Genomic DNA, 25891 nt, shown 5'->3' with positions numbered 1-25891 from the left:
GGACAGTGTAGCTATAAGTGAAAGACTTTCGTTTTGTTTTCACTCGGGACACTTGTTATACACAAAAGATTCTTTAAAATAATTCCCTCTCGCTCCCTCATCTACACACACACTCACAGGCTCATACCTCAAATCTTAAGAGTGCTTAACTGGGAGATGGGGCAATGGAATCAGACATTCAAATACATTTTTGAATGTGTTTATATTTGACAATTTTTACAATAAACAGGTAACATTTATAATCAGAAAAAGCTAGAAACTAATACTATAGTCACTAAAACTATACATATGAAGACATACCCCAACATGGGAAATATTCAGAAGCAGAATACAAGATATTATGTATTTTTTGGTCAGAAATATTAAAAAATTAAACAGGCACATGTATACGGATTGGAAGGAACCATAAACCAATGAAAACCAGCAGGTAGAGGAAAGAATTTTAAGTGGATTTCATTCATGTTGAGTTGTATTAATGTTTGTGTATAAATAAAGCTTTAGAAAAATAAGAGTTAAGAGAAGTGAGATCTCAAGGACTGAGCATAGGAATAATCTCATAACATTCGAACGGTGGGAGCAAATGACTCTCCTCCATCGGGAGCAAATGACTCTCCTCCATCAGTAGCAACCTAAAGGACTGAGGACAAGGAGACTGAAAAACTCAAGCTGTGTGCTAGTGGTGGGAACGTGTAACTCCATCACTTAGAGAAAGAGGGCAAAGAGCTTGTAAATGAGGATAAGAGAGCTAACGGGGGTCGATGTTAATAATCACTTGGTGAAAGATTTAATATTGTTTCAGGGGCCAGCCTGGTAGAGTAGTGGTTAAGTTCGCACACTCCACTTCAGTGGGCCCGGGGTTCCCCAGTTCGGATCCTGGGCACAGACCTCCACACCACTCATCAAGCTACGCTGTGGTGGCATGCACATAGAACAACTAGAAGAACTCACGACTAGGATATACAACTATGTACTGGGGCTTTGGGGAGGAAAAAAAGAGGAAGATTGGCAATAGATGTTAGCTCAGGACCAATCTTCCTCACCAAAAAGCGTACCTAAAAAAAAAAAAAAGATTGTTTCAAGCCTGTTAGCGAAGAGGCCAGAAAGGTTCCACATTGCTTTCTAGGTGCATCCGATTCCTGAGATTAGCATCAATTACACTTAATTCACCTGGACAGCTTCAGCGACTGAAACCGTGGTTCTCAAACTTCACAGTGAGGGGCCTAAACTCCATCCCTGGAGTCTGAGAAATATCGATTTAGAAAAACCACCTGCTTTAAATGTCTGGGATAGGAAAAAGCATCAAGACCCCCTGATGCTTCACACGGATAAAATCTGTCTCCTATTTAATAAAGATGACTAAACAGGTTTTTTGATAACTTGGGAAACCCTAAGACCTCTGACCATAGCCCCTTATCTTCTCATAAATTTTAGGAAAGGAAGGGGAATAGAAAAGCTGTCTTTGAACATGCGAAGACCTGTCAAGTGACAAAGAGTGCAGGCTTGTTTCGTGGGACATCAAGAACAAGCAAGAAGGGGAATGGTTTCAGTTTGATATACGAATATTTTAAAAGAAATGGGACCCCATATAAGGTTGTGAGCTTCCTGTCTCTGGGATATGTCTAAGCTGATGCCAAATGAATATTTGGTCTATAATTTGTGTGAATAATTTAGTCAGCAATAACAAGGGTAGATGGCCAGTGACCAACCTTCCTGCCTGGAAACATCCTACCTAACACCTGGTGGAATTTACTACTGTTACAAAAGAGAACTCAAAGTTCATTTGAGAGTATTTTATTTTACATCTAACTGCTTCTGCACTTCATGACAATTAGATAAGCAGCTCACATCAACGTAATTTTTTACTTTCACACTGAAAATCATTTGACTCCTGTGTCACTTTTCTGGTACCAAAATCAAGATCAATGTTGTATTTTCTCCTCATTACCACCTCAGGATCATTTATTCAACAGATACTTTTTGCCGTCTAATAAGTGTCAAGTACCACACGTTCAGGCCAGGAAACAGCTAAACTAATCAATACACACAAGTTGAGAGACAAAAGCCCTGCATCTGATGCTCCCCAAACTCATTTCATTTCCTTACCCTATCCCTATGCTCAGACCAGACTTTCCTGTATCACACCCAACGAGACCTCGCCTTCCCTCCCCTCACCCCAATTACCTGAGGGGCGCATGGGCAACACGTCCAGCTGCTGCTTCTCCCCAGCCCTGACCCCAGCTCCAGGTGTCCTTGAGGCAGCAGAAATCTGGAGCCAGAAGGACGAGGACTGCCTGTCTAGAGGGAACAGGGTTACCACAGGGAAGGAAGAAGGAAACTCAGAGCAGGACATCACACAGTAAAAAGTGGACTTCTGAGCAGAGGAATAAAGAGAGCAAAGGAAAAGAGGTGGGTGTTTTTGCAGGGGTGGGAGGAGAGGACTACTTTGAAGCCAGGAGACAGAAACGGCCAAAGTGACTCTGGAGACCAGGGTTTCAGCGAGGAGAAGCCAACACTGCAGAAGGTGCTTCTGTGTGCTTAGAAGCTTTTAGGCAATCCATCTCCACAGCAATCTGTAAGATGTTGGTTACTCTGAAAAAGCTGACCTTTGATGATGGGATACTGAGGGAGGCAGGGAATAACAACTGGTACTTTTGTTATTTTTTTCTTACTGTGAAATACGTCCAACAAACAAAAGAGTATATATACCATTTGAAGAATAATTTAAAAACACCTGTGTTGCCATCTCCCAAATGAAGAATATTTTTCCTTATTCCTTTTTCTCCAACTCCTGGAGCATTCCTAAGCCAGTGAAGTAGATTTATCTGGGGGGCCAGTCTCAGCTGTGGTATAATTTCCTTAAATTGCAGACCGCTGTGTGCAAATGCTCTCTCTCCAATACCATTCTAACTTGCCTCCTAACGCTCACATGTTTTTAAAAGGATTAATAGAAAGACATCTTTCTACAGTAAAATTAGAGGATTTAAAGTGGATGAGTTAGTATATTGCTTTAAATCTAGTCAGCCAAAATGTAAATGATACCAACTAATTTCCTATTTTGAGTGGGGAAAATGATATGAAAGAGAAGGTCCTCACTCCAAAAATGCCAGGGGAGGGAAGAACGCTGAAGGCTCCCTCAAAATTCCACAGACTTCACCAGTTGCTCCTGGACTTGCACTATCTGCCTTCATCTACACGTAAGCAGAGGGGAGGAGCGGACACCTCGTGGCCTGTGTACGTGCACTCACCTGAATGTTCTTTCCATTCTCCCATGTGGTCATAAACACTTGGCATCGCCTTGGCAACTGAATAAATATGCTGACACTGCCCCACACTAGCTTCTAGGGAGCTGTCCAGCTGCCTTGCTAACTTTACACGAGGAACTGGTGCCATCTGAATCCAATCAATCCAACTGAACGTCACTGACTGCTTCCTACAGGAGAACAGGTCTACGTCGCCTCTCTCATCTCTCCTTTTCGGTTAAGTCCATGGGATAACCATGTTTTACCCCATGGCACTAATGATTTAAGGACAGGGATGATGATTTCTTCATGCAGCCATATTTGTCTACGGAAAGATAAATTCTTGCGTCGTCCAATCTTCCTCTCCTACTCTGGAATACAAATCCAGCGCCGCCCCAACCCCGTCCCTGGGTCCCATTACAAGGAGGCGAGGGATGCAGTCAGTGGCAGCAACTCTTCAGCACAGCAGTGATGTTCTCTGCTTATCTTTTCACCCTCTCAACACAGTGCTGACTTGACTCAGAATCAGATGCCCTTGTCTCAGGTGAAAGGACAATACCTTTAAAAGAAACAGATTAGACAAAGACCAGCCCAGGCCTCTGATTAACAGGTATTTTTTAACTGACTTGCACTGCACCAGTCAGCCTTATGGAGTTATAACATTATTATAAATGGTTAGCATTGGGAAAGAACTTCAGATATCGTGCGAGGAAATAGAAGCTTACGGCTGCTAAGTGACTGGACCAGGATCATACAGTCAGATAATGGGTGACCAAGGATTACAACTATGTTTTCCAAACCATGCTGCGTTTCTTCACGGTCCCCAGCTATAGCAGAGTAGGGGCAGGACAAGGATTGTCCTTCTGCAACTAAATGGAAACAGCCTGTCTCCCTGAGAAGCAGCAATCTCCTAACCTGTGCCCTCCGCCAGAATCTTAAGGTGCTGCTGTGGAGTTCTTCTGCCTAAGTACAAAATTCTCATCATAACTCTTCAAATCGGAGACGTCTCATGGCATACAACCAGTTCTCAGAGAAGCCACTAGGTTTAAGACGAAAATGAAGCTCTTAAGTCTTCCAATAGGGAAATCTGAGATAGCGGGTTTCCTGCAAGCATGCGCTCCTTCCTCTGTTGAGGAACAATCCAGTCACTGGAGTTTCTAAGAGTGGCAGATTAACTCTTCCAAGATACCAGGGCATCATTTACTAAATTACCTTTTTGAAGACACTACATGATACCCTCATTCTTTGGAAAAGGTAATTGGCCTCCCATGGGTGACTAGTTTACTCCGAGTGAGCACTGTGCTCACCATAGGATGAGGATGGTCTCTTTTTGTGGGAGTGAAAATATTATTTTGCTTGTTGTCAGGAATGATTTGTTTATTTTTCACCTTAATAATCATGTAAGCCTTTCAATATATGATATTTTAAAATTGGTAACTACTCCCCCAGACATGGTAACAGACCAATAGCAAGGGCAATAAGCTGGGAACTAACACCAACATATCTGACCTAAAATCAACTTAATAAACACCTGTTGAGCACCTACTATGTGCCAGAGTCTATGTCAGATATTGAGGGATTACGTTGCTACAATTCATCCATTTGGGGAATATCAGTGATACTGTAAAAACACTATATCAGATTATGAACGTCTATTAACGTGAGTAAGGCAGAAGGTCCACCATGGCTTGTTCTGGTCATTAGAGATCTGAATCCGGGCAATGGCTCCAAATTTAAGCAGATAGTAGAGAGTTTAGTAATGATATAAATAAACACACCAAACATAATTTATTGATCTGAAAATAAGACCCACAGGAAATGTCAAAAGAATTCCAATAGGGGCCATTTCCATGGCCGAGTGGTTAAGTTCGTGTGCTCTGCTTTCGTGGCCCAGGGTTTTGCCGATTCAGATCCTGGGTGCAGATCTAGCACCACTCATCAAGCCATGCTGAGGCAGCATCCTACATGCCACAACTAGAAGGACCTACAACTAGAATATACAACTATGGACTGGGGGGCTTTGGGGAAAAGAAGAAGGAAAAAAAGAAAGATTGGCAACAGATGTTAGCTCAGGTGCCAATCTTAAAAAAAGAATAAATAAATTCCAATAAAGTGAAGAAGAAAATCCTAAATGTGACATTGCCATCCTGTAAGGCCTAGTTCCTTCAGGGAGCCTCGCCCAGGAATTCCATCCCCAATGATCTCCCGCTTCTTTGAAGTCCCACTGCATTTATGATAGGGATCAGAGTACTCAGCACTTAAACCATTAAAAACTGCCCTGTCTAGTTTTCTTTCTAGAATAAATTTGCCTTGCCTCCCCAATTATATGGTAGGCTCCTCAAGAACTTGGATAGCATCTATTTCTCTGGCACCCCTACCTCTGTGCCTTGCCAATAAGCACAAAAAAATAGTTGTTGACTTACATGTATAAAAAACATGTTAAGTAAGGGAAGTAAGGATGTTTACCACAGAGAAAATAAGATTGTGGCAGAGATATTCTCTACTCGCTGAATATCCATGTACTCTTCTACATTTGCCATCCCTCTTGCAATTAGGGGAAGTGGTGTAACTAGTTCTTGCCTGACTGGACCGTGAGCAGAAGTTTCTGGGCCAAAACATTAGAGCCAGTTCACAGCCTTCCAGCTCTCTCTTTTCCTTCCCCAAAGACAATGGAAACCCCATAATGAGACGGTCAAGCTGCAAAATGAAACAGCTTGGACCACGGAGTCACCCCACAAAGGGGAGCTGTCCTGGAGAATCTCTTCACTCACAGGGAAATTTTTGTGAGCAAGAAATAAACCTTAGTTGTGTTAAGCCAGAGACAGGAGGTTTATCTGGTCCCTTAGCGTAGCCTAGTAATATTGACTGATAAAAATATTAATAAAAGACTAAAAATAAAAATCATTTCAGTACTAACAGATGTGATGGAAAGTCCCTAATGAGGCAAGACTATAGAAGGAAGAACAGGAGGTGGACTAGGCTCGATAAAAGGAAGGACTTTCTGGCAGTCGGGCCAATAACAGAGATCTGTCTTGTGTTGAACCAGAATCTGCAAGTCCATTTGGCGAGAGACAAAAAAGGGACAACCGTGGTCAGAGAATGTGGATTAGGGGATTTCAAAGATCCCTTCAAATGCTAAGATTTTATGATTGACAGTGGATTTCTAATATGGGGAGGACAGAAAAATGAGAAATAGCTTGTCCTAGGTTGTGACTGTTTTAATACGATACAGAAGCAACATCAAAAGATCCTCCTAAAAATCTTACAGGGACAGAAGAAAGAAGTCTGAAGCACTGAGGGAACAAGGATCCTCCCCCTTGTGGATGGAGACAAACCATCCCCTCTCCATGTTCAGTGCCACCCCCCCGAAAGTACTCCCAGAGCTAGAGCCCAAGTTTCTTGCCACCTTAGCCCAGAGCTCATGTCACAAGAAGACAACTCCATTGATAAAGATTCCTCACACGATAAAGAGCCTTTTCATTAGCACACTGGAACTATCTTGAATTAACCTCTGGACAGAGGGTAAAGTTCAGGAGGGAAGGAGTATTTCTAGACTCTTGAAACCATGTTTAATTTTAATGCAGCTAGCATGTCCCATCAAAAATGATCTGTTTTGTTTAAATTATAAGGGCTGGTGTTAAACTTCCAAGAAAGAGAAGTTAGTTTTCTTCCCTGAAAATATTTTAAGAATAAGAGCAACGTCTACATGTCACATACACGACGGTATTGCTGACAGATCTGGAGACCTGACTTAAAGAGTGATCTCTGCCACTTGCTAGGCATGTGACCTTGGGCCAGTGTCTTAGCCTCGTCGAATCTCAGTGTCTTCATCTGTAAGACAGGGATTGCACTATCTACTTCATAAAGGTGCCACGATGATGTACATGAGGTAATGTGCTCTGTAAACTGAAAAATGGGCTTCAAACATAAGGTACTGGAGGGAAAGTAATAAACACCCTCTGAAAACATTACTTCTGAAATCAGTGTTGGAGTACCTGAGAGGCAGACTAAGCATGTGATAATTAACAAAGGGCAGCAGAAAGAGTCACCAGTTCAGCTTCACCGAACTCACTAAGAACTTTGCACTTAGAAAATCTAGAAAGAACTTATTTTCAGTATATCTTTACAACTTAGTATTTTTATTTTTAATTTCATAAGAATTACACATAACGTTTTCAGTGTCAAGGGCTTCTAGTGTTCTTAATCTGACTTTTAGTTTACCCAAAACAGATTCAATAAGGACTGTGAACAAAAGCATATAAAGTCCTGTGACATTTCAACGAAAGATATAAAGAACATATATTACATGTCACATGGGTTAATTATATCTTTCCCAGTACTTATGAATTATTGCAACTCAAAACTGGGAGGGATTGTGGCAGCATGGGCAACTGCAACAAGTGTATCTCAGATCCAATGTGGCTTTAAAGATGGAACCTTAGATATATGGGATATTTGATCACATGGATGGAAGACGCAGCTTAACTGCACAAAATAACTCTGCCTGCTTAAAGACTAGTTATGACATCGTCAAAATCAAAAGAGGGCCCTCTGTGTAGCTCATGCCTGAAATTCCTTAAAAGCATTTTCTAGTAAGTCTTATAAATCCATGCCTTGTTTTGATAGAGCATGCATGAGGCAAAGCGAAAGGTATTGTCCTAGTTCTCTCTGTAATGACCACACGCTAAATAGGCCACTGCTCCTGGACCCAAAGCTCTGCACTGATGAGAGCGAGCAGAGAGCCAGGCGGGGGGTGTCCCCCCTTTGTTGCTGCTTTCATTTTTAAAATGAATCATAATTTCTGCATTGGATACGAAGATGGGTTTACAGCTATTAGCCGTCATATTAATAATTTAGAAAATACATGCCCAATCACTTGTGTTCTTTCAATTCCCTATGAACACAGCTGCAACCCACATTAGAAGCAAAGGGGAATGGATATTTTTCAGATGAGATATTTGGGCTGAATTATTAGGGTAGCCTGTACTACAAAATTACTAATAAACATTGCTTCTGGCTCAATTTAGTCTGAACTCAGTGAACCTAGCCAATGGTAACAAATCAAAAACTCCGAAATGCCTGATGAATGAATCTAACTAATCAAGGAACCCTGTAGGAAGTAGATGCCAGGATTAATGAGCCAGTAGTTCCACCATGCCATGCTGTTACTTCTTCACATAAATGCCCTTAGATGAGATTACCTTTATGTCATGAAAAGGAGAAAAGGAAGGTTACATTCTTTCAACTGACAGGTTAACTATTGCCATTACTAAAAGACACATCTTTGGGGTCTAAGTTTTTTCTCTACCGTAAAAATTAACATGTAAAGTCCACAACACAGATTAAAAACATTTTCATTTTCAAGGAAAGCAGACATTGAGGACATCAAACATAAACTGCCCCAAAGTTAGAATTTCCTCTGTATTCTCCGTTCACATCTACCTTGATTTACCAAAATTGCTCTGCATCCTATTTTGTATTCAGTGTCTAATATCATCTTTATCAGGTTGAATTTCTATATCCTGTTTCTTCCATCATCAACAAAAGGTAAACTAAGGGCAACATCATTCTCATGCCATCAGTTGTATGCCACGTAAGATGGTTAGTACCAATATTGAGGAGAAAATAAAGATACAAGGATGAATATGCGTATTCAAATAAATCAATCACATAGTCACATCGTAATAGACTTTGACTTTTTCTAGCTAGCATGTGGTGACAATATTCAATGCCAAACAGGCTACTCAGCAAAAAGTACAATTCATCAGAGGTAGGATACCTGGCATGTTGTACTTATCTACTTTGTGTTTTGATATTACTCATCATTATTGTCTTTATTCCCTTATTGAATGTAATTAGTTATTATTATAACTTTAACAGTTTTGAGTCAGAATTGCTGCTGACAAGGACTAAAAAATAATATGAAACATTATTCTGTTGCAGGTTTTTTTCCTCCCTCAAAATGCAGAAATCTTTCAGGCTTGTGATTGAGATTCTCATTCTCTTTTTATCTTTGCTAAACTGTCAACCTTAACAATTTAGGCAGGTTGCCTTCCCTTATGCTAATGGCATATATGACATTAAAATGTTCAGGATTCTTAATACAAAAATCTATTGCCATAGAAACAAATATTATTCTAGAGTCAGGTCAAGTGAAAAACTCTGTACACTTTCATTATAATATTGATAAATAACCTCTATATTATGAAATATAAGTATCTTTGAAAGCATCTATCACTTCAGTTGATTTGTAACTTCTCATCAGTGTTCTGAGTTGGCCCATTTTTTTTCAAATGAAAGATCCCATTTCCCTTGCCTTTGAGAAATACAATTTTTAAAGATTCCATTTAGCATCCTTTATTGCATTCCTACATCATAAAGTTATGCTTTATAGCAGCATAAAAAAGCTGTAAAATTAGCATCCTTGTAAACAAGCTTCCATGCTCACTGGTGAAGCAATCTGTGATTTGTACTGATCTCTTAAATATGACTTGAGATTATAGTAACCACGATTTCAAATTAAAAGTAAAAAAGACCAGTAACCTAAAACAAGGGTGAATATGATGAAATGTAAAAACAAGGAAAAGTGTGTTTCATCTACAGATATTTTAGAAGTTTAGTTATGCTGCTAAATTCTAGGTGAGTTCTACAATACAGAAACGTCCTATTTTTATATGAAAACCCAAATGAGCATGTTTTTATCTTCTTACTTTAATACTCTAACGTTACCTCAAAAATATCCTCTTAGAAAATGTAGAAATGAGATTCTGTGAACCCACCCACCAATTTTACGTCTAATTAAAATTCCTAAGGTAATGTGAACATCTGAGTTTTCTTCCTCATAGAAAATCATGCCCTTTTGTCCTCACCTTTGAGGAGCTTCCATTGTGCTGAGTTGAGCAACAATTACATCAGTTCCTAAAATTCACATGTAGCCCAGCGGTAGGAGACTGTATTTTAGGACAAGGATGTTTTTAGGGTTTACGGCTGTGGCAACCAAATGAGAAATCTTCCCATGGGAAAGGGTTCGCTCTCAATGCCTGTAATAACCATTAAATTTCAAACCACTGGACTGATTTTGGTTGGTTTTCCAAAGGAAGACTGTGTATCGATTCGCCTCCAAGTTTCAAACATACCCACAACCTTCCGGCTCGGACGAGGGAAAAACCGCAGTTTCCACCGCTGGTTAGTTTGGGGAGGTCCCCCGAGCACGTGGCTAAATTCGAGGTTGGCCGGCACCAAGAACCGACCCAGAGAAAACCGGGGCTGCCGGCGGAGGAAGGCCGGGCGGCGGCACGACCCGCACAGCTCGTCCCGGACGCGCTCCCTCCCCCACCTGGGAGCTCCCGAGGCCGAGCCTAGATCTCCACACCAGGGCCGGTCTCCTCTTCGGAGCGCACGAGGCCTAGGCCCAGGGAGGACAGAGCCCGGGCCCCCACGTCCACCGCGGCCTGGGCCAGATGCGGCTCCGGGCCCCACGCCGCCCTCCCGGCCGCCCGCCCTCCTGCCCACAGCGGCCCCAGCACACGCACGCAGCCCGCCGACGGCCGCCCTCCGCTCCTCCGTCGGAGCGAAACGGTCCGCCGCCCGAGCAACTCAGCAACCCTGAGGCCCCGCGTGCGGCGCCGCCAGCCGCGCCACCAGGCCCGCCTCGGGCGCCCCAGCCCAGGGCGGCCCCAAGCCTCGCGAGGCCTCGAGCTCGCGGGAGGCCCGCTCCGCCCGGCCTTTTCACTTCCGGCCTGCGGGCCGCGCGACGGGCGGCCGGGTGTCCGCTGCCGGCGCCGTGTGGGGAGCGCGGCCTGGGCCGCGGGGCACCTCGGAAAGCGAACCCAAGCCCGCTGAAGGGCGGACGGTCCCAACGCGGGGTCCCGCCCGCGGAGCGCGCCTTGAGAACCTCCAGGGCCAGCTCTCTTCCCCTCCCCCCACGAGACCTCCCCCGCCATTCAAAGTCACACCAAACCCATCATTCTCCATATCACATACTGAAAATGATTTTATTTTATCCATTTACATTTAACTCGATATAAACTTGTCCGGAAAAGTCAAATAATATGCTTTATATTAGCTCAAACATTTATTAAGAAAACCAAATTCCATAAATAAGCACAGACAATAAGTTAAAACATATCACAAATTGACCAGTATGTAACAAGAATGCTTTATCTACACAAAACATCCTATTTCACATGTTTGTTCATTCTTCGAAAGCGCTTCTGTTCTCTGGGTTTGGATTTGACCAGCACATGCAGAAAGAGCTGATTGTGTTTCTCTGTACAAAGTTGCAGGGTTGTAGATGTCCGCGTGCACCCACGGCGCGGCCGGCAGGGGCCAGGGCGGTGGCCGAGGGGCACGAGGGACGACAGGACGACCACAGAACAACCAAGGGCACAGAGCAGCGAGGAGAGAGAAACGGAAAAGGAAGCAAACAAACCCCAGTCCTGAAGGATCCAGAAAAGAGATGTGGCTTTTGCTTCTACAAAAGGAAAATTTTCTGACATGTTTATTTTATTCTTCCTTATAAAGACTTATCAAAATGGGTAAGATCACCTCTTTTTCATCACATGACTGCTTTAGTCTACTCCAGCCACCCGATCCACTGGCATGTTCCTCCTGAGAAGGCTTCCGTTCAATACCCTCACACATTGTGCTTAAGAAAATAAAAGTAAGAGAAAATAAAAGCGTTGTCTTGCAAGCCAATGGAGGGCTGCATGGATGAGGCTGGGTGGCCGGGCAAGGGTAGGCTGGTGGGAAAGGAAAGAAGAGAGGAGTTCGGAGAAAGAATACAAGGATTAATCAAATTATATCAGTTGGGCCCTCAGATGAGGCGGTTAATAGCAGATGCTTGTCCTCCTTTAAGACAAAAATCCCTAACATTGTGCTGTCCCTTGAACACGTCCGTGTGTGACCTAGGTGCACTGTGTATGTGTGCGCGCGCGTGTGTGTAGTGTCTGAGAGTGAGCGAGAGTGCGAGTGTGTGTGTTTCTGCCCACAAACCAGTCCATTGGTGTCTGATTTCAGATCCTGAGTCGACTCCCTGGTAAGTAAAATGGCGGGAAGGATGCTTTTTGCAGGGCGCTGGAGGAGGGGCGTGAGGTCCGGGGAAGAAGGGACCGGAGGGGAGGCGGCGGGCGAGGGGTCGTAGGCGTCGCGTGGAAGGTGCGGGTGGGAAGGCGCGAGCACGACGAGCGCGAGCCGGGAGGCCGGGGTCGCGGGAGAGGGGGGGCGAGGCTTCGGAGACGGGCCGAGGGAGGAGCGCGGCGAGACCGGGAGAGGGGCTTTGGGCGGGGGCAGGGGGCCTGGGCGAGCGAAATCAGGCGGAGGGGAGGCCTCGCGGGCTGGGGCCGGGGGAGAGCCCGAGCGAGTGGAGGAGCGAGGAGAGGACAAAACGAGCCGTGGCGGAGGCAGAGGCGGAGGCGGGGTCGGGACCGGGCAGGGCCCGGGCAGGGAGCGGGGTCCCGAGCGCGCGCCGCTAGGCCTGGGGGGGCCCGGGGACGGCGCCGGGGGCGGCGCGGCGGCATTAAGTGAAGCTCATGGAGACTGTGTGCTCTAGCGCCTTGCGGCGGAGGGAGGCGATGCTCGTGCCCCGCCACACGTCGCTGCTGTCCGGGGAGCTGCAGAGCTGGGGCGAGCCGGAGACGTTGCTGGGGCCGGGGAGGGAGGCGGGCACCATGCCGGGGAAGGCGGGCTGGTAGAGGTGCGACTGCAGCCCCGCGCCGTTGGAGCCCGCCAGGCTGTTGGACAGGCCCATGGAGTTGGGCGGCGGCCCGGCCGCCAGGCTGCACTGGGACAGCGACTGCGCCATGGCTTGCTGCCGGCCCAGCGCCGGCGGCAGCGGCAGCTGGGACACGCCCGGCATGGCGGCCGCCGCCCAGCGGGTGTCGTTGGCGTGGAAAGAGCACAGGCTGTCGCCCATGGCGGCGGCGGCGGCGGCGGCGGCCGACGGGAACTGAGGCAGGCCTGGCGTGGGCAGCAGCGTGCCCGGCGCGCGGAACACGTTGGTGGTCTTCTTGCGCTTCTTCCACTTGGCGCGCCGGTTCTGGAACCAGACCTGGAGCGGGCGGGGCGGGAGACAGACAGGGCGCTGTTAGCGGGCCGGCCGGCCAGGAGCGGCAGGGGCTTGAGCCGAGAGACCCGCGTCAGATACACCCCCTCAGCCCCAGGCCGAACAAGTGCCCTCGGTCCGACGCGCCCACATCCAGCCGGAGACCCTGGGTCTCCACCAGCTCGAGGCAACTGATGCCCCTTGCACCCACCAAGTGCCGACTCCCGGGGTCCTGAGTGATCGTGCCCCCCCAGAGCGCTTACACACAGTACGAGCATCCCACCGCGTGCAGTGTTCTCCACGCCCCTGCACGCTGGCACATTCCGTACGCTGCTTAGATGCACAGGTCTGCAGGCAGGCGCGTGTCAAGGCTGGACCCACAGGTGTACAAATGAAGATAAACATGTGTACCCATGTGGCTTAATAGTGTGCCTTATAACACTGATGGGGTATAGAATTTTCAGAAACGCTGGAAATTTGGAAATTGATGAAAGGCCATGGATGACATAGCCAGTTTCAAAATCGAAAGACAAAGGAAAACCCCTAACGCCACGGATGACAGAGCGGAGAGGTTAATACCCTGATCCGTGTGGGAAAGCGAGCGCCACTGAGCTACAGGCTTGTTTGGGTCGCCACCGTGACTTCTGATTCGCAGCGACTGCCACAAGTCTCCGCGCCTCCTTCTCAAACCCCTCTAAGGGCACCTTTATCTGGGCTGTGCAGGTGTGCTGGAACCTGCTGCCGGAGCCCTGAGCCCCAGGGCCTTCAAGTCTATTCCTTTCAGGAAATTACTGAGGATGCCAAATAACAAGGCCTCCAATTGCCTCAGGTCCCTCCACTTCATCTATAAGCCAAAAGCAAATTTTCTGACCACTGCAAATTAAAGGAGGTCAAGTTTAAAGCTCACACTAGTTATGAATCAAATTTAACTTTGCTTCATAAATAGACATACCATAGACAAACCCAGATGTCTTTTTAAAGGAGATATGTTTGATAAAATACACTCCAAATGAAAATAAGCCTCCTACCCTTCTTTCTTAACAGTGACCCTGGAATTTCAGTCCTTACCAGACAAATATGCCTACGAATGTCAAATTCACTACCACAGGAGAAGGAAGGGTTCTTTCTGAAAGGTATCAAGTAAGTTGTCTGACCAACATAACCTCTCATCTCCCCATATTCGAATTTGATCTTTTTAAGTAATAATTAATAATGATAATTGCCAGCATGCCTATTTGACAGGCCTGCGGTTTAACATCTAGTCAGTTGGAGGTTTACCGTGCATAAATATAACTGGTGTGAGACAAAACTCAGGTGCTGAGTTTCCTCTTAGAATTTGGCCAACGTAATTTGACCACCATATTCGGCCAAAAGGTTATTCATCCGTTAATCTAAGCTATTTAGTGTTTATTCTGGAAGCTAAAGTGTCATGAGCCTGGATGTACCTGATCCGTTCTCGGTAAGCGAGCTATGCACAGCGGTGTGTGTGTTCACACCCGTGCAAGTGGAGACACATTCTACGCCTACCAGTGTGAACGGCATTGCGATCTAGAATTCTCGCCCTCCTTTGGGCCGGCCCTGGCCTTTCTGCCATGCCCGCCCCATCGCCCACCATTGTATCTTTCTCTGGTTTCTACCCCATTGCCCCATTTTCTGCCTACCCCAGTGTTCGGATTGGGTAAAGACGCCGGGTTCCCTCCCTGCTAAAGCCCCTTGAGCTGGTAGCGCAGCGGCTTAGTGAGGCAGCAGGGCCCTAGATGGTGGCTGGGATCAATGCGGCCGGCCGCGGATTGAGCTGTTAGCGGCCTCCGCCGGAGAATAACCGGCAGAACCCAAGGAAAGCACAGCGAGGAGTCGTGCGGCCACCGGTCGCTTTGCATTACCCACCCAAGGCTAGACTCTGGGGAGGGAGACCCGATGGATCCCTAGGTAAGGATGATGTCTGCGTCCAAACGACCTCCACCCCTCACACTCGCACCCGGATATATTTTGAAAGATATCTGTAAATTAAAGACCGGTTTCTAACACCCTGCAAGTATCAGTGAATCCTGAAATGTTTGAACGTTTGGGGCGGGCAGCGCGGGGGAGAAGGGTGGTGGACAAGAGCCGGGGAGTGGAGAGAGAAGCAGAAGAAAGAAAGGGGCGGGCGGGAGCGGGGGCGGGGGGGGGGGGGGTTGTCCCGTAGAATTTCAGTAGAAAACACGTCCTCAGAAAGGTTGCTGAATCTCAGGCACCGGCGGAAAAGAACAGCTGTTAAAGAACTAAATACAGGAATAATCGAAAAATCGTGCTCAATTATGTTTGAGGGTTAGTAGTCAAATGATGGCTACAAATTTTTTATGTTTCATGGCTTACTGGGGTTGGGAAAAAAATCTGCATGGGGTCTGAGCACCTCCGTTCCAAGCTATGATGCATATGTTTTTAAAATGTGAATGTTTCCACTTGAAAACTAGAGCATGACGGATTAAAATGCAGGCAAAACCTAAGGGAGATTTTGAGAATGCACAGATGACAACTCCAGGAAATATATTAACCGCAGCCACGGGCCAACTTTGTACTCAGTTTGAAATGCAGCTCTTCTCAGAAAATGCTTAATACAACAGTGAGAATCTAATGGAGGTTGGAATTTAAAAATCCACTTTCATGATATCTGCTGTTACAGTAATATAGACATACTGTAAATGTATTTTAAAATATATAGCCCATTTAATTCCCCACCTATAAATGGCTCAGGATAGAGAAAGAGAGGGAGAAAGAGAGAATATTACTTTTTTTCCCCTCGAAGCAAACGCTTTATGAAGATCTCATTGGAATCCAGCAAATGATTAATGTGAAGATTTGGGAGGAAATCTGGGGAGCTATATTAAAGCCTGGATCTCAGGTTCATTTCGATCAGCCAGCCGTGAACTCTGGGCCGAATTCATTACACTTTAATAGTGCTGGGAGAGGAAGAAAATGCAATTTCTCATTCCATTAGAAAACTAGAAAATACTCTCAGCTTGTCCCCCTATTAAGATGTGGCAGGTGACAGGGCCATTCTGGGGGACACGGTCAATGGAATTACAGCACATTATTTTTGTTCGTATAAAATATTGAAAGGCAAGCCTGACTGTGCAGAAGTTATTTCACTGATTTGGTTTTTATGTAAATAAAATATTGAAAGTTAATTAATCCGTGCTAGAGACTAATGATTATGCTTATTATATTGCATTTGATCGCGTAATTTGCATGATTCTCGCATTGCTGCTTAATAAGCCATTCCAGGTTATAAATAATTCTGAAATTGGTTTCTAATAATGGCATGCTATAAAAGGAATGGTTTTATTACACTAGCCAGAAAAGGGGAGCGATATCAGACATGGAATTGGCCTCCATGTGAGTAGAGGTGCTTTCATAAATACTTAAAAGGTATGATATATACCAGATATAGATAAAAATAAGTGTGTTGGATCATTTAGAGTAGAATCAAAAAACATCTTTTAAAACATACAATTGCAATAAATTAAATGTTTAGATCATTTTTAATCAGCACAGTGGCCCGTGTACTGAAAAGGATGTGTGGCAATCTGTTAACTATAAAGAAAACTATGAAGTACTCATCATATAAGAACATAAACCAATTACTATTTAATTTGAATTTGGTCAAGGAGCAATGGTACAGTGAATTGTGAACTAAATACATTTTCCATAAATTATTTTTGCATTACATTACATAATGTTAATCATTTTGAAATGTTAATTAAGAAGGTTATGTTGATCTGATTACTTTTTAAACTATGGAACATTATTTTAAAAAATATTGAAATTGCCATTCTATTAAATTGTTCCTATCAGCAGCCTCAAGCTATTATCTTTGGTTGAACATTATGCTAGAACAATTAAAGTGCTTTGTCTCTTTCTTCTTGATTATTCTTTTGTGTACTTTTAAAAAATATTGTTTCTATTACATAGTTTGTATTTTATTTCATTTACAACTTTTTCTATTAAAAGAATCACTACCATTAACCTTTGGAAGACCTAATAAAGTTTAATAGACCTCATTTTCTTTTTTCATAAAGTCGATTGTCCAATTATATTTTATTTGTGATTCTAAGTTCTATTTTAATTTAAACTAATTACCACTATGTCTAGGTTAAACAACAGCATTTTACTCTTTAAAACAAAAATTGTTAGGTAATATTTCTCTTGAGGGACAAAAATCAAATTTATGAATTTTGAGTCGACAAGATTTTGACAAGCCAATACTATCATTAGCAGTAATGGAAGTATTGAAATTGTATATTTCTGTTAAGGTTTGAACTCAACTTCGGATTTAAAAAGGGATACGAGGTAAAAAATTTTAAAGAGCATTAATAATGTATATCTGCACAATGCAATTAAAACTCTTCTGGTGCTTAATTCCAACGGCCCATGGTTCAGGGCTTCCAGAGTTCACTAAGGAAACCATTCAGACTTGTATTGAGTAAAAATGTTAATCTATCTTATACCCTGAATATTACTTTATTAATTTGACCACATTAGGTCCCCAATGACACTCGTTTGCTGACTACTTAGAACAGAAGCATAGGCTATTTTTCCAGATTAGACTACCTTTAAAATGCTGCATGGAGATAGAAATATTCAACACCTTGATTATAAACATCCTTGTCTCTTGCTTCTTAGATAAAATGTAAAATAAGTGAGGTCTTTAAACTTAATTTGTAAAAGCAGCTAGACCTGAGGTTGACATACAGAATAAGGGACAAAAAATATCACGTCCAAGATAGGCAAGGAAGATTTTCAGCACCCTGGATAGCTCAAGACTAAGCGCTCGTCTTGGTATTTCACCTCCAGGATCTGTCCATAAAATATTTGATATATTGTTTTCATTCTCTTAAAAAGCGAAAAAGATCTGAGATTCATTGGGCTTATACTTTTATTCCCCAATTTTCAGAAAAGTTATAGGTGTCTTTTTCTAAGTTATATATAATCTACAATTTGGAGGGTGGTCGGACAGAACAAGGGGTCAGTAATGATTTCGTCTACTACCTGTCAATCTTTCCTGCCCTAAATGTCCTTTCTTCACATCGGATATCTACAACAGAAAGCCTTCTCTTTTTTTCGACTTCCTTAGGGGAAAACCAGGGTTCATAGGCTGTAGGGGGATAGCTCCAGCCTCCCCCAGCGCATTGGTTGATCACCAAAGTTCAAACTCTTTGCCATCATCAAGGCTAGCAGTATTTTGCCTGAGAGCGGCGGGAGGGTGATATTTGGGAGAATAAAGCTACACCGTGAAACCCAGGTGTGGATCTTTTTTTTTTAAAAGGCTCCCATTACGCCTTATTTTCTCACTTTACATGTTTTCTGTATAATTGTTGCATTCCCCCGTTTATCCAGACTTTTAACACAAACTCATTATGGAGTAATGAAATACTTGTCAATAACGCGACTGGAGCGGAGGTGCCCGCCCGGCTTAGCCGCCTAGGAAACTCGGAGCGGAGGCCAGGATCCTGGAGGGAGGGAGACGCCAGGGTTCCCTTCTCAGGAAGAAGGAGGCGACGTAACAGTGGAACAACGCCGGCTTCTCTTTTGAGGAGTTTCTGCGGGGATGTGGCTAGACTGGCTGGAGATAGAGGCCCTGTCTGTCCTTTGGAGGATGGTGATCCGGGCCAGTTTCCGGGCAGAGGAGCTAACAGGACCCAGCAAGGCATAGGCAGCCGAAGCGCAGCCCAGAATCCCGGCAAGGGAAGGAAAGACCCCGCTTCCTTTGCCCAAATCACCCTGCCCTCTCCTTGTCTTCTGTCCTGGCGCCCAGCCCGACGTACCTGCACTCGGGACTCGGTCAGCCCGATACGCAGCGCTAGCTCCTCGCGCATGAAGATGTCAGGGTAGTGAGTCTTGGCGAAGCTCCTCTCCAATTCGTTGAGCTGCGCAGGAGTGAAGCGCGTCCGGTGGCGCTTCTGCTTCTGTTGGCCCTGCTGCTGGCCGGCTTGGCTGGGGTTCGGGCCGCCTTGGGGCCCCGGCTGTTTGTCCGGGTCCTTTGCACTTACCGCCAGCGAGGCCGGCGTAGAGCCCACTGTGGTGATGTCCTCCCCGGGCAGCAGAGTGGCTCCCTCGACTGGGTCGGAGTTGGGCGCTAGGTCCCCCGGATGGCCCCCGGGGTCGGAGCCCCCCACGCCCAGCCTACACTTCACCGCCTCCCGGTGGCCCAGAAGCTCGGCGGCATCTTTCATACCTGAGGAGGCAAGGGGATCGCGGTCACTACTTTCCTGGCGATGCCAGGAGGGACTGTCCTCCCGGCGGTGTCTTCCTTCAGCCCCATCCTTGGCTCCCTCCACACCCATGTTCGCCCTGTGGAGGAAGCTCCCGGGACACTCAGCTAGGTTCCCCAGGATTTGGACAGCCAGGCTGGAACACCATCCCCCGTCCCTCTCCCCTCTCTCCGCAGCCGGCGCCCGTAGCGCACAGCGCACGCTTTCGTCTCTCCTACAATGGAACACTCCCAGTGCCGGCAATGAAACACGCCGAGGAGTCCCCTTCACGAACCGTACCCCTGGCGCCCAGGAACCCGAGAGCATACTCTTGGACCAGAAAAAAAAAGAGAGCGAGAGAGGAGCAAAGAAAGAAAGAGAATTAAAGGATTCCTTGGTTGCTGCCTGACCTGCGCCGGGGGAGCCTGACTGACTGTGCCTCCGGCCCTCAGCGGTTCCCTCTCACGCTCCGAAGATGAATACGTCTCCAAGCCTTCCACCCCCCGAAATCAGCCCAAATCAGCTCCGCCTCCCCCTCGAATCAGAGAAAGTGTTTGGAAAATGGAGTCACATCCATCACCAAAGATTCCCAAACCGGAAACCCAGAGCCCAGCAGCCCAGAGAGCGTTAAGGAAACCCTACACAGGTAACAGTGAATCCAACTTGAGAGAATTCAACTCCTCTTTCCAGAGAAATGAAAGGCGCGTTCTCCCGGCCACAGGCGAGGCCGAGTCTTTCCAGGCGGGACGCCTATTAGGAAGAATTTGGCTTTTCTCCTTTCTCAATGAGCACTCGAAGCAGATCCGCTTCCATGGCAGCAGCTTCTCCTTCAGGACAGATTTTTACAAATTCCACCATACTTAGACGAGGAGGAGAGAAGGAGGTGGTGGGGAGAATGAAAGAGAGGGGAAAAAAGAGGAGAAAGAAATCCCAAATCAAAGCAAACAAGAGGGAGAAAGAAAGAAAGAAAAACACCTCCAAACAAATTATCACGGGATAGATCGCCTTTAAAAAAAAATAATAATAAGGGGGAGGAGGGAAATGCAAAAATAAGAAAACAAAAAGTAACATCATTTCCCACTCCTTTTCTGGATCTACATATTCCATAGATTTTTTTTTTGAAAAGACGATGTTAAATCAAATTAAACTTTAATGCAACACAATTACTTTTAAAGAAATTAGTCCATTTAGGGCGCATTAAGGTAAAATAAGGAACAAATTGACAATTTCCTGCCCCGGCTTCTCCTGGCCGCCGGGGCGAGAGGCGCGCACTCACCTAGCCTGGCGTCCAGGAGGTCGGCGTGAGACAGCATCGCGCACCGCTCCAGGGCGAAAGCTGTTCCCCCCCAAATTTTAGCGGCTTTAAGTTATTTAAAATAGATATAAGCTATAAGCTATACGATATAGATATATATAGATCACCTAAATGAAAGAAAATTCGGTTTGTGGTTAAAAAGGGGGCTTCTTGCATTATAATGTCCTTTAGAGAGACGGGGAGGTGCTTAACAGTTGAATGAACCCGTGAGCAGCTCGGCGAGGGGACCAATCAGGAGGGCAGCCTGCACATGTCAGCGCCCGGAGAGTCCCCCACTCCGCCCGCCCGCCCGCGCCCGCCCGGAGGAGGCGGCGGCCGCAGCCCTGGCGGCTCCAGCCCGAAGCAGCAGCGAAACCAGCGGCGGCCGCCGCGGCCTCGCCCTGGGCTTCTGGGCCCGACCCCCGTTAGTTCCTCCCTGCGGTTTTCTCAGGCACACCTTTCCTTCTCCTTGTCCCACCCTGCTGTCTCCACAGGCGCGGCTCTGTCTCTTTGAGCTAGCATCTTCTTGGGGCCGAGGCGGGGCAGAGGACAGAGCAGGGCATGACCCTCGCGTGACCCGAGAGTCGCCCCCGCCCGCGGGCTCTGGGCGACACTGGCCTGCCGCTGGCGCGGGCCTGCCGATCGGGAGCACAACAAGGGCACCCCGCAGCCTCCACACTGCTCCTAGACTTCGCTGCCGCCCAGTAGGCCTGCGCCTAGGGTGCAGACGCCCTGGCTGGGACCCCGGGCCTACCGAGTCCCAGTCCAGCGGCAGGCCTAGAGCGCACAGCAGGAGTCGACTCCCCGGGCGCTTCCAGGGCCCACGGTCCGCTTCAAGGACCCGCGCGCAGCGTCGATTCGCGCGCCCTGCACCCTTCCCGCCGGCGCCCGCCCGGCTCACGCCAGCAGCCTGGCCCGCTACCCGCTCCTTCGGCCAAAGTTTCTAAGTTCAGCTTGGCTTCCAACTCCACTTAAGACTGTAAATAAAGTTAAATGCTCTTTATTTTCCTCTTGAATATGTTAAACTACTTGAACAATTTAAAGCGCTTTGCACAAGTGAAGCGAACCATTTCTAATGTTCTGATTTTTCAGAGCCAGCCAACAACAAAGTTTAGATTAGTAATATATTTCTAACCAGAGTAATTTTCAAGATCATTAGGCATTTATGTAATTAGTGCCAAATCTATAAGCTTTTATTACGATTATTAGAGTAAAATCAGTATAAATTTGTACTAATTTACTACTGTTTAGACTTGGCTGTCAAGCCCAGAGGTTCTTATTGTAAATGATAACTGAGGAAATTAAGTGCAAAATTCTGTACCATTTCTGATCTGCTCCTAAACAATCCGTTTCAATTGTATTTGTAGCAGAACATAATGCCCTTTTAAAGTTATTTGACTTGTATTTTTATTTGCAACACAAGAAAAATGCCCTCTACCCAGGCACAATGAAAACTGATATTTACTACTCTCAACTTGATTAACATTGATTTTTAATTCAAGAGTGATGCAATTAAGATTATTCATTTAGTGCAAATAAAGCTTCCACAAAAGGGTGGCCCTATGAAGTCTGTTTTAAATAATACCGAGCAAATGGCTTTTTTTGTTCGCCGTCCAATTGACTTACACAAAACATTGGAAATGCTGCCTGAGAGCAGATGCGAGAGGAATTGTGTGTGTGTGTGTGTGTGTGTCCTTAGCTCTGTGTGTGACAGGGACTGAGCAAGGAGACAAAGGAGGCGGCAAGGCGAACTCTGGGGCAGTTTCGCTTCCTCCTCCTTCTCTCCTGCAGCCCGTTCCCCTCCTTCCATGCACACACACGTGCGCGCGCGCACACATGCACACACACGTGTCAGCGCCGGGCATGAGCCGCACAGGCTCCTTCCGAGCTGCGGAGACAGCTTCCCCCAGAAGCTCTGGGCCTGGCCGAGCTTCGGCGGCCGCCGCAGCTGCTGCCCACGCGGCCTGTCTGAGACCAGGGCGCCGGGACTGCGGGCTGCGGCTTGGCTGAGCCGGGGCGGCGGCGGCGCGTTTGGGAGCCCTGGTGGTCTACGGCAAGCGCCTGGTGTCCTCTACGAGAAAGGCTTTGCTTGGGAGGAAAATGCCTAAACCTAAAGCAAACAGTCTCTCCAATAAAAGCTTTCCTTTCCCGAAACAAAACCCTGAATCTAGAAACTAGGGCGCGAAGCGAGCGCGGCAGGAGGTCGGACAGCAGCCCGCGGCGGGGCGGGCGTGCGCCCTGGACGTGGCTCCTGAGTGCGCACCTGGTTGCACCTTCCCAGGGACTCGCAGGGGGTTTGTGCCCACCTGGGTGGGGCTTGTGGAGTATCCAAGACTCGAACGCAGGGGCATTGGTAGAGAGAAGTGTCAGAGGAAGAGACAGAGGGCCTGGCATCCTCACCCCGCTCCTCCAAACAGGCGGGTCCGCGGAGGCCCGCACCGCCGTGGCACCGAACCCTGTCTGGCGAGACGGAGGAGAGGCCACGACCTGGGGAGAGCAGAAGGGCATGGGGCTCCGAATCTACATGTGTGTGCACACAGGCGCTCGTGTCCTCATCCCACAGCAGCCCCAGAAGAGCCGCCGGCCGTGCAGCGTCCTCCCACACGCACTCGCTCGTATATTGTTTTGTTGTATCTTTCAGGTCGATAAATAAATGTGTAATAGTTAATGTGAAGACACATCAGAGTAATAACAATGGGACGAAATCAAAGGATTATCCATCTCTGTTAGTAACCGCTGAATAACAATGTTGCGGCGTGATTGATAGCCCGCTTCATTTTATGACTTTTCTATTGGTCTTGATTTTTATAGCAGTATAAACAAACTAAATCATTTCTTCCAAGACTTCAGAGCAGAAGCATCTGGAGGAGGGGGGAGGGATAAAGGAAAGAAAAGAAAGAAAGAAAGAAAGAAAGGGAAATCTGAGAGTGGGAGGGGGTGACAGGGGCGGTGTGGGGGCGTCGAGGTGGGGAGGGCGCAAGCTGGAGCTGGAGCCGGAGCGAGGAGCCGGCTGCCAGCAGGCGTGGCGTGGAAAACGACAACAGTCCGGATGTAAAATGCTCGCCCCCGCGCCCAGTTCCCTCTCGGCAGCTCGTTTTGGCCAATGTCTGAATCCACCTGGGCTGCGCCTGAGATGTATTTACCAGAGTTTTATTCCCCGTCATCTTCCCACGTTCCTGGGGCAGCCGGGAAAGTGCCGGTCAGGCCCATTGCTATTGATAATTTAAGGTATTTCCCACATGATCATGGGAACTGAAGTCCCTAACAAGGCGAGGCTTTAGCGCAATGGCCCCCAAATCTTCGGAATGACAAGAATGTCTTCAGAAATCACTTCAAAGCAAAGTAAAAGGATTTTCTATGACGGATCCAGTGATTTTTCCTCAATAAATAGGTTTTAGATTGTTACACACACGTAGAAGTGGAACAAAGGGAACTACCAGAAAATATATTGGTTGCCCCTAATAAAATTTATTTAGACAGTTTACTTCTCATAAAAAATAGAGATTGAATTTTGTACAAGAGCCTGCCAAGGGGCGATGCACAGGGAATCATTTTTTTCTTTCTCCTTTTTCCCCCTTCTTCCTTTTAACGTAACACAAAGAGCATTTAAAGGCCAGGGAATGTGCTCCGGCTCCCGCAGGGCCGTGTGCCCAGACGGAGCCAGAGAACTTTGTAGTTTTGAGAGAAGTCAGCTTTCTGGGAGATGTATATTTTAAAACAAAAACAAAGACCTGATGACTGATTATGTAAACTATAAGCATAGCACCTACAAAATCGGTGTCTTTCCTGCTTTGCCATCCTGGTCCAGAGCAAGATGTAGAAATACAGTGTGGCTGCGTGGGGAGGTGGGATGCGGGTGGTGGGGGGAGGGAGAGCCAGGGAGCCAGTGTCTTAATGATGGATTTATGCTGATTAGGTTTGTAATTTTTATTTTCTCTTTAATTGTATTTCTGTGTTCATTGCGAATCCTTTGTGGAGACAGAGAGAATAAAAACACATACCGGGTGCTCCTGAAGAATTGGGTAGTGTGCCCAGCCCCCTAATTGCTTTTTCCACTTACAGAAACCTCCAGTTTTTATTAAATGTAACTTTCGGCTGCTTGGGTTGTTTGTAAACTGCTCTCTTTTCTTTGCAGACAGTGGGCTGAAATATGGCGCGTTATTATTCACATTCCTGCTATTAAATGCTGAATTGTAACATTGTTCCCTTTAATGAGGAGCGCCTCCCTCAATAATTAACGATCTCACATTTTCCTATTTTCTTGCCTGATGAAAAGAATCAATTTTAATTCGTGGTAAATTACAGCCATGCTTTTGGGTATTATTTGCTTACAGAAAACAAATCAAGTGACTTGAACACTCCTGTTTACTTTCTCAGATATGCAATAACCCAAACGCAATGGCAAATCAGATCATATTCCTCAGGCCTACCTTGGAACCTCAAAAAGAACAAAAGGTGGGGGCAATCATCGAGGAAAGACCAGGAAGCTCTCAAGTCCACTGCGTTTGAAACAATGGTGACCAGTTTCTCCCGTATCTTGCCCCAAGTTCCAGAACCCAAGCTCCCCAAGACCTCACCCACCATGCCCCACCCCCGTCCTGGACAGGGGTCAGTGGTCCACATCTGGTCACACTAGAGTTTGGGGCTGCTTGATGTATGACTCGTTTGGGGTCAGTCAATTTGAGGGTGGGGTGAGGGGAAGGAAGATCTGGGAGGGCAGCCAAGACTCTGGGAAGGGGTGACAGCCGCTTCCACACTTGTGTGCATAAACAACTCTCTCGAGGTTCCCAGCAAAAAAAGACCACAGGCAAAGAGGCTTTGGCTGGCGCTCCCGCCCGGCCGCTGCGAAAACCAGCTCGGCTCGCCTTAAGGCTGCGGCTCTCGAGGGCAGAGTGAGCACCTTCAACCTCCAGCCAAACGCGCGTGGGCCCAGCCCAGACGCGCTTTCTCCAGGCCTCTCTGGGCTGGGCGCGCAGGGACTCCGGGCCGCTCTCAGCCAGGGTTGTCTTGTTAACGTCGCGCGGAAGCCCGTGGCCGCAAAAACTCCTCACCTTCAGGCCCCGGGCTCCCCAGTTTAGCAGCTAAA

At 46.7% G+C, this 25891-nt stretch overlaps 1 protein-coding gene and 1 long non-coding RNA gene across 2 annotated transcripts in view; both read right to left on the bottom strand.

Moving 5' to 3' along the window:
- Positions 1-3260, bottom strand: part of LOC138917519 (uncharacterized) — a 54344-nt gene extending 51084 nt beyond the window's left edge. The window contains exon 1 of the long non-coding RNA XR_011425718.1: positions 3094-3260. This is a non-coding gene — a long non-coding RNA (uncharacterized lncRNA). The remainder of the gene's footprint in view (positions 1-3093) is intronic.
- Positions 3261-11291: 8031 nt separating this feature from the next.
- On the bottom strand, positions 11292-20938 carry OTP (orthopedia homeobox). Its single transcript, XM_023618368.2, has 3 exons — positions 20788-20938; positions 19086-19495; positions 11292-13287 (listed from the first exon to the last, which is right to left on the bottom strand). Exons 1-3 carry the CDS (start codon positions 20822-20824, stop codon positions 12757-12759), a joined length of 978 nt encoding a protein of 325 aa, XP_023474136.1. The 5' UTR covers positions 20825-20938; the 3' UTR covers positions 11292-12756.
- Positions 20939-25891: the final 4953 nt, after the last annotated feature.

The sequence above is a fragment of the Equus caballus genome, chromosome 14, assembly GCF_041296265.1.
Source record: "Equus caballus isolate H_3958 breed thoroughbred chromosome 14, TB-T2T, whole genome shotgun sequence".
Lineage (NCBI taxonomy): Eukaryota > Metazoa > Chordata > Mammalia > Perissodactyla > Equidae > Equus > Equus caballus.
This window is presented reverse-complemented; position numbering and strand designations above follow the sequence as displayed.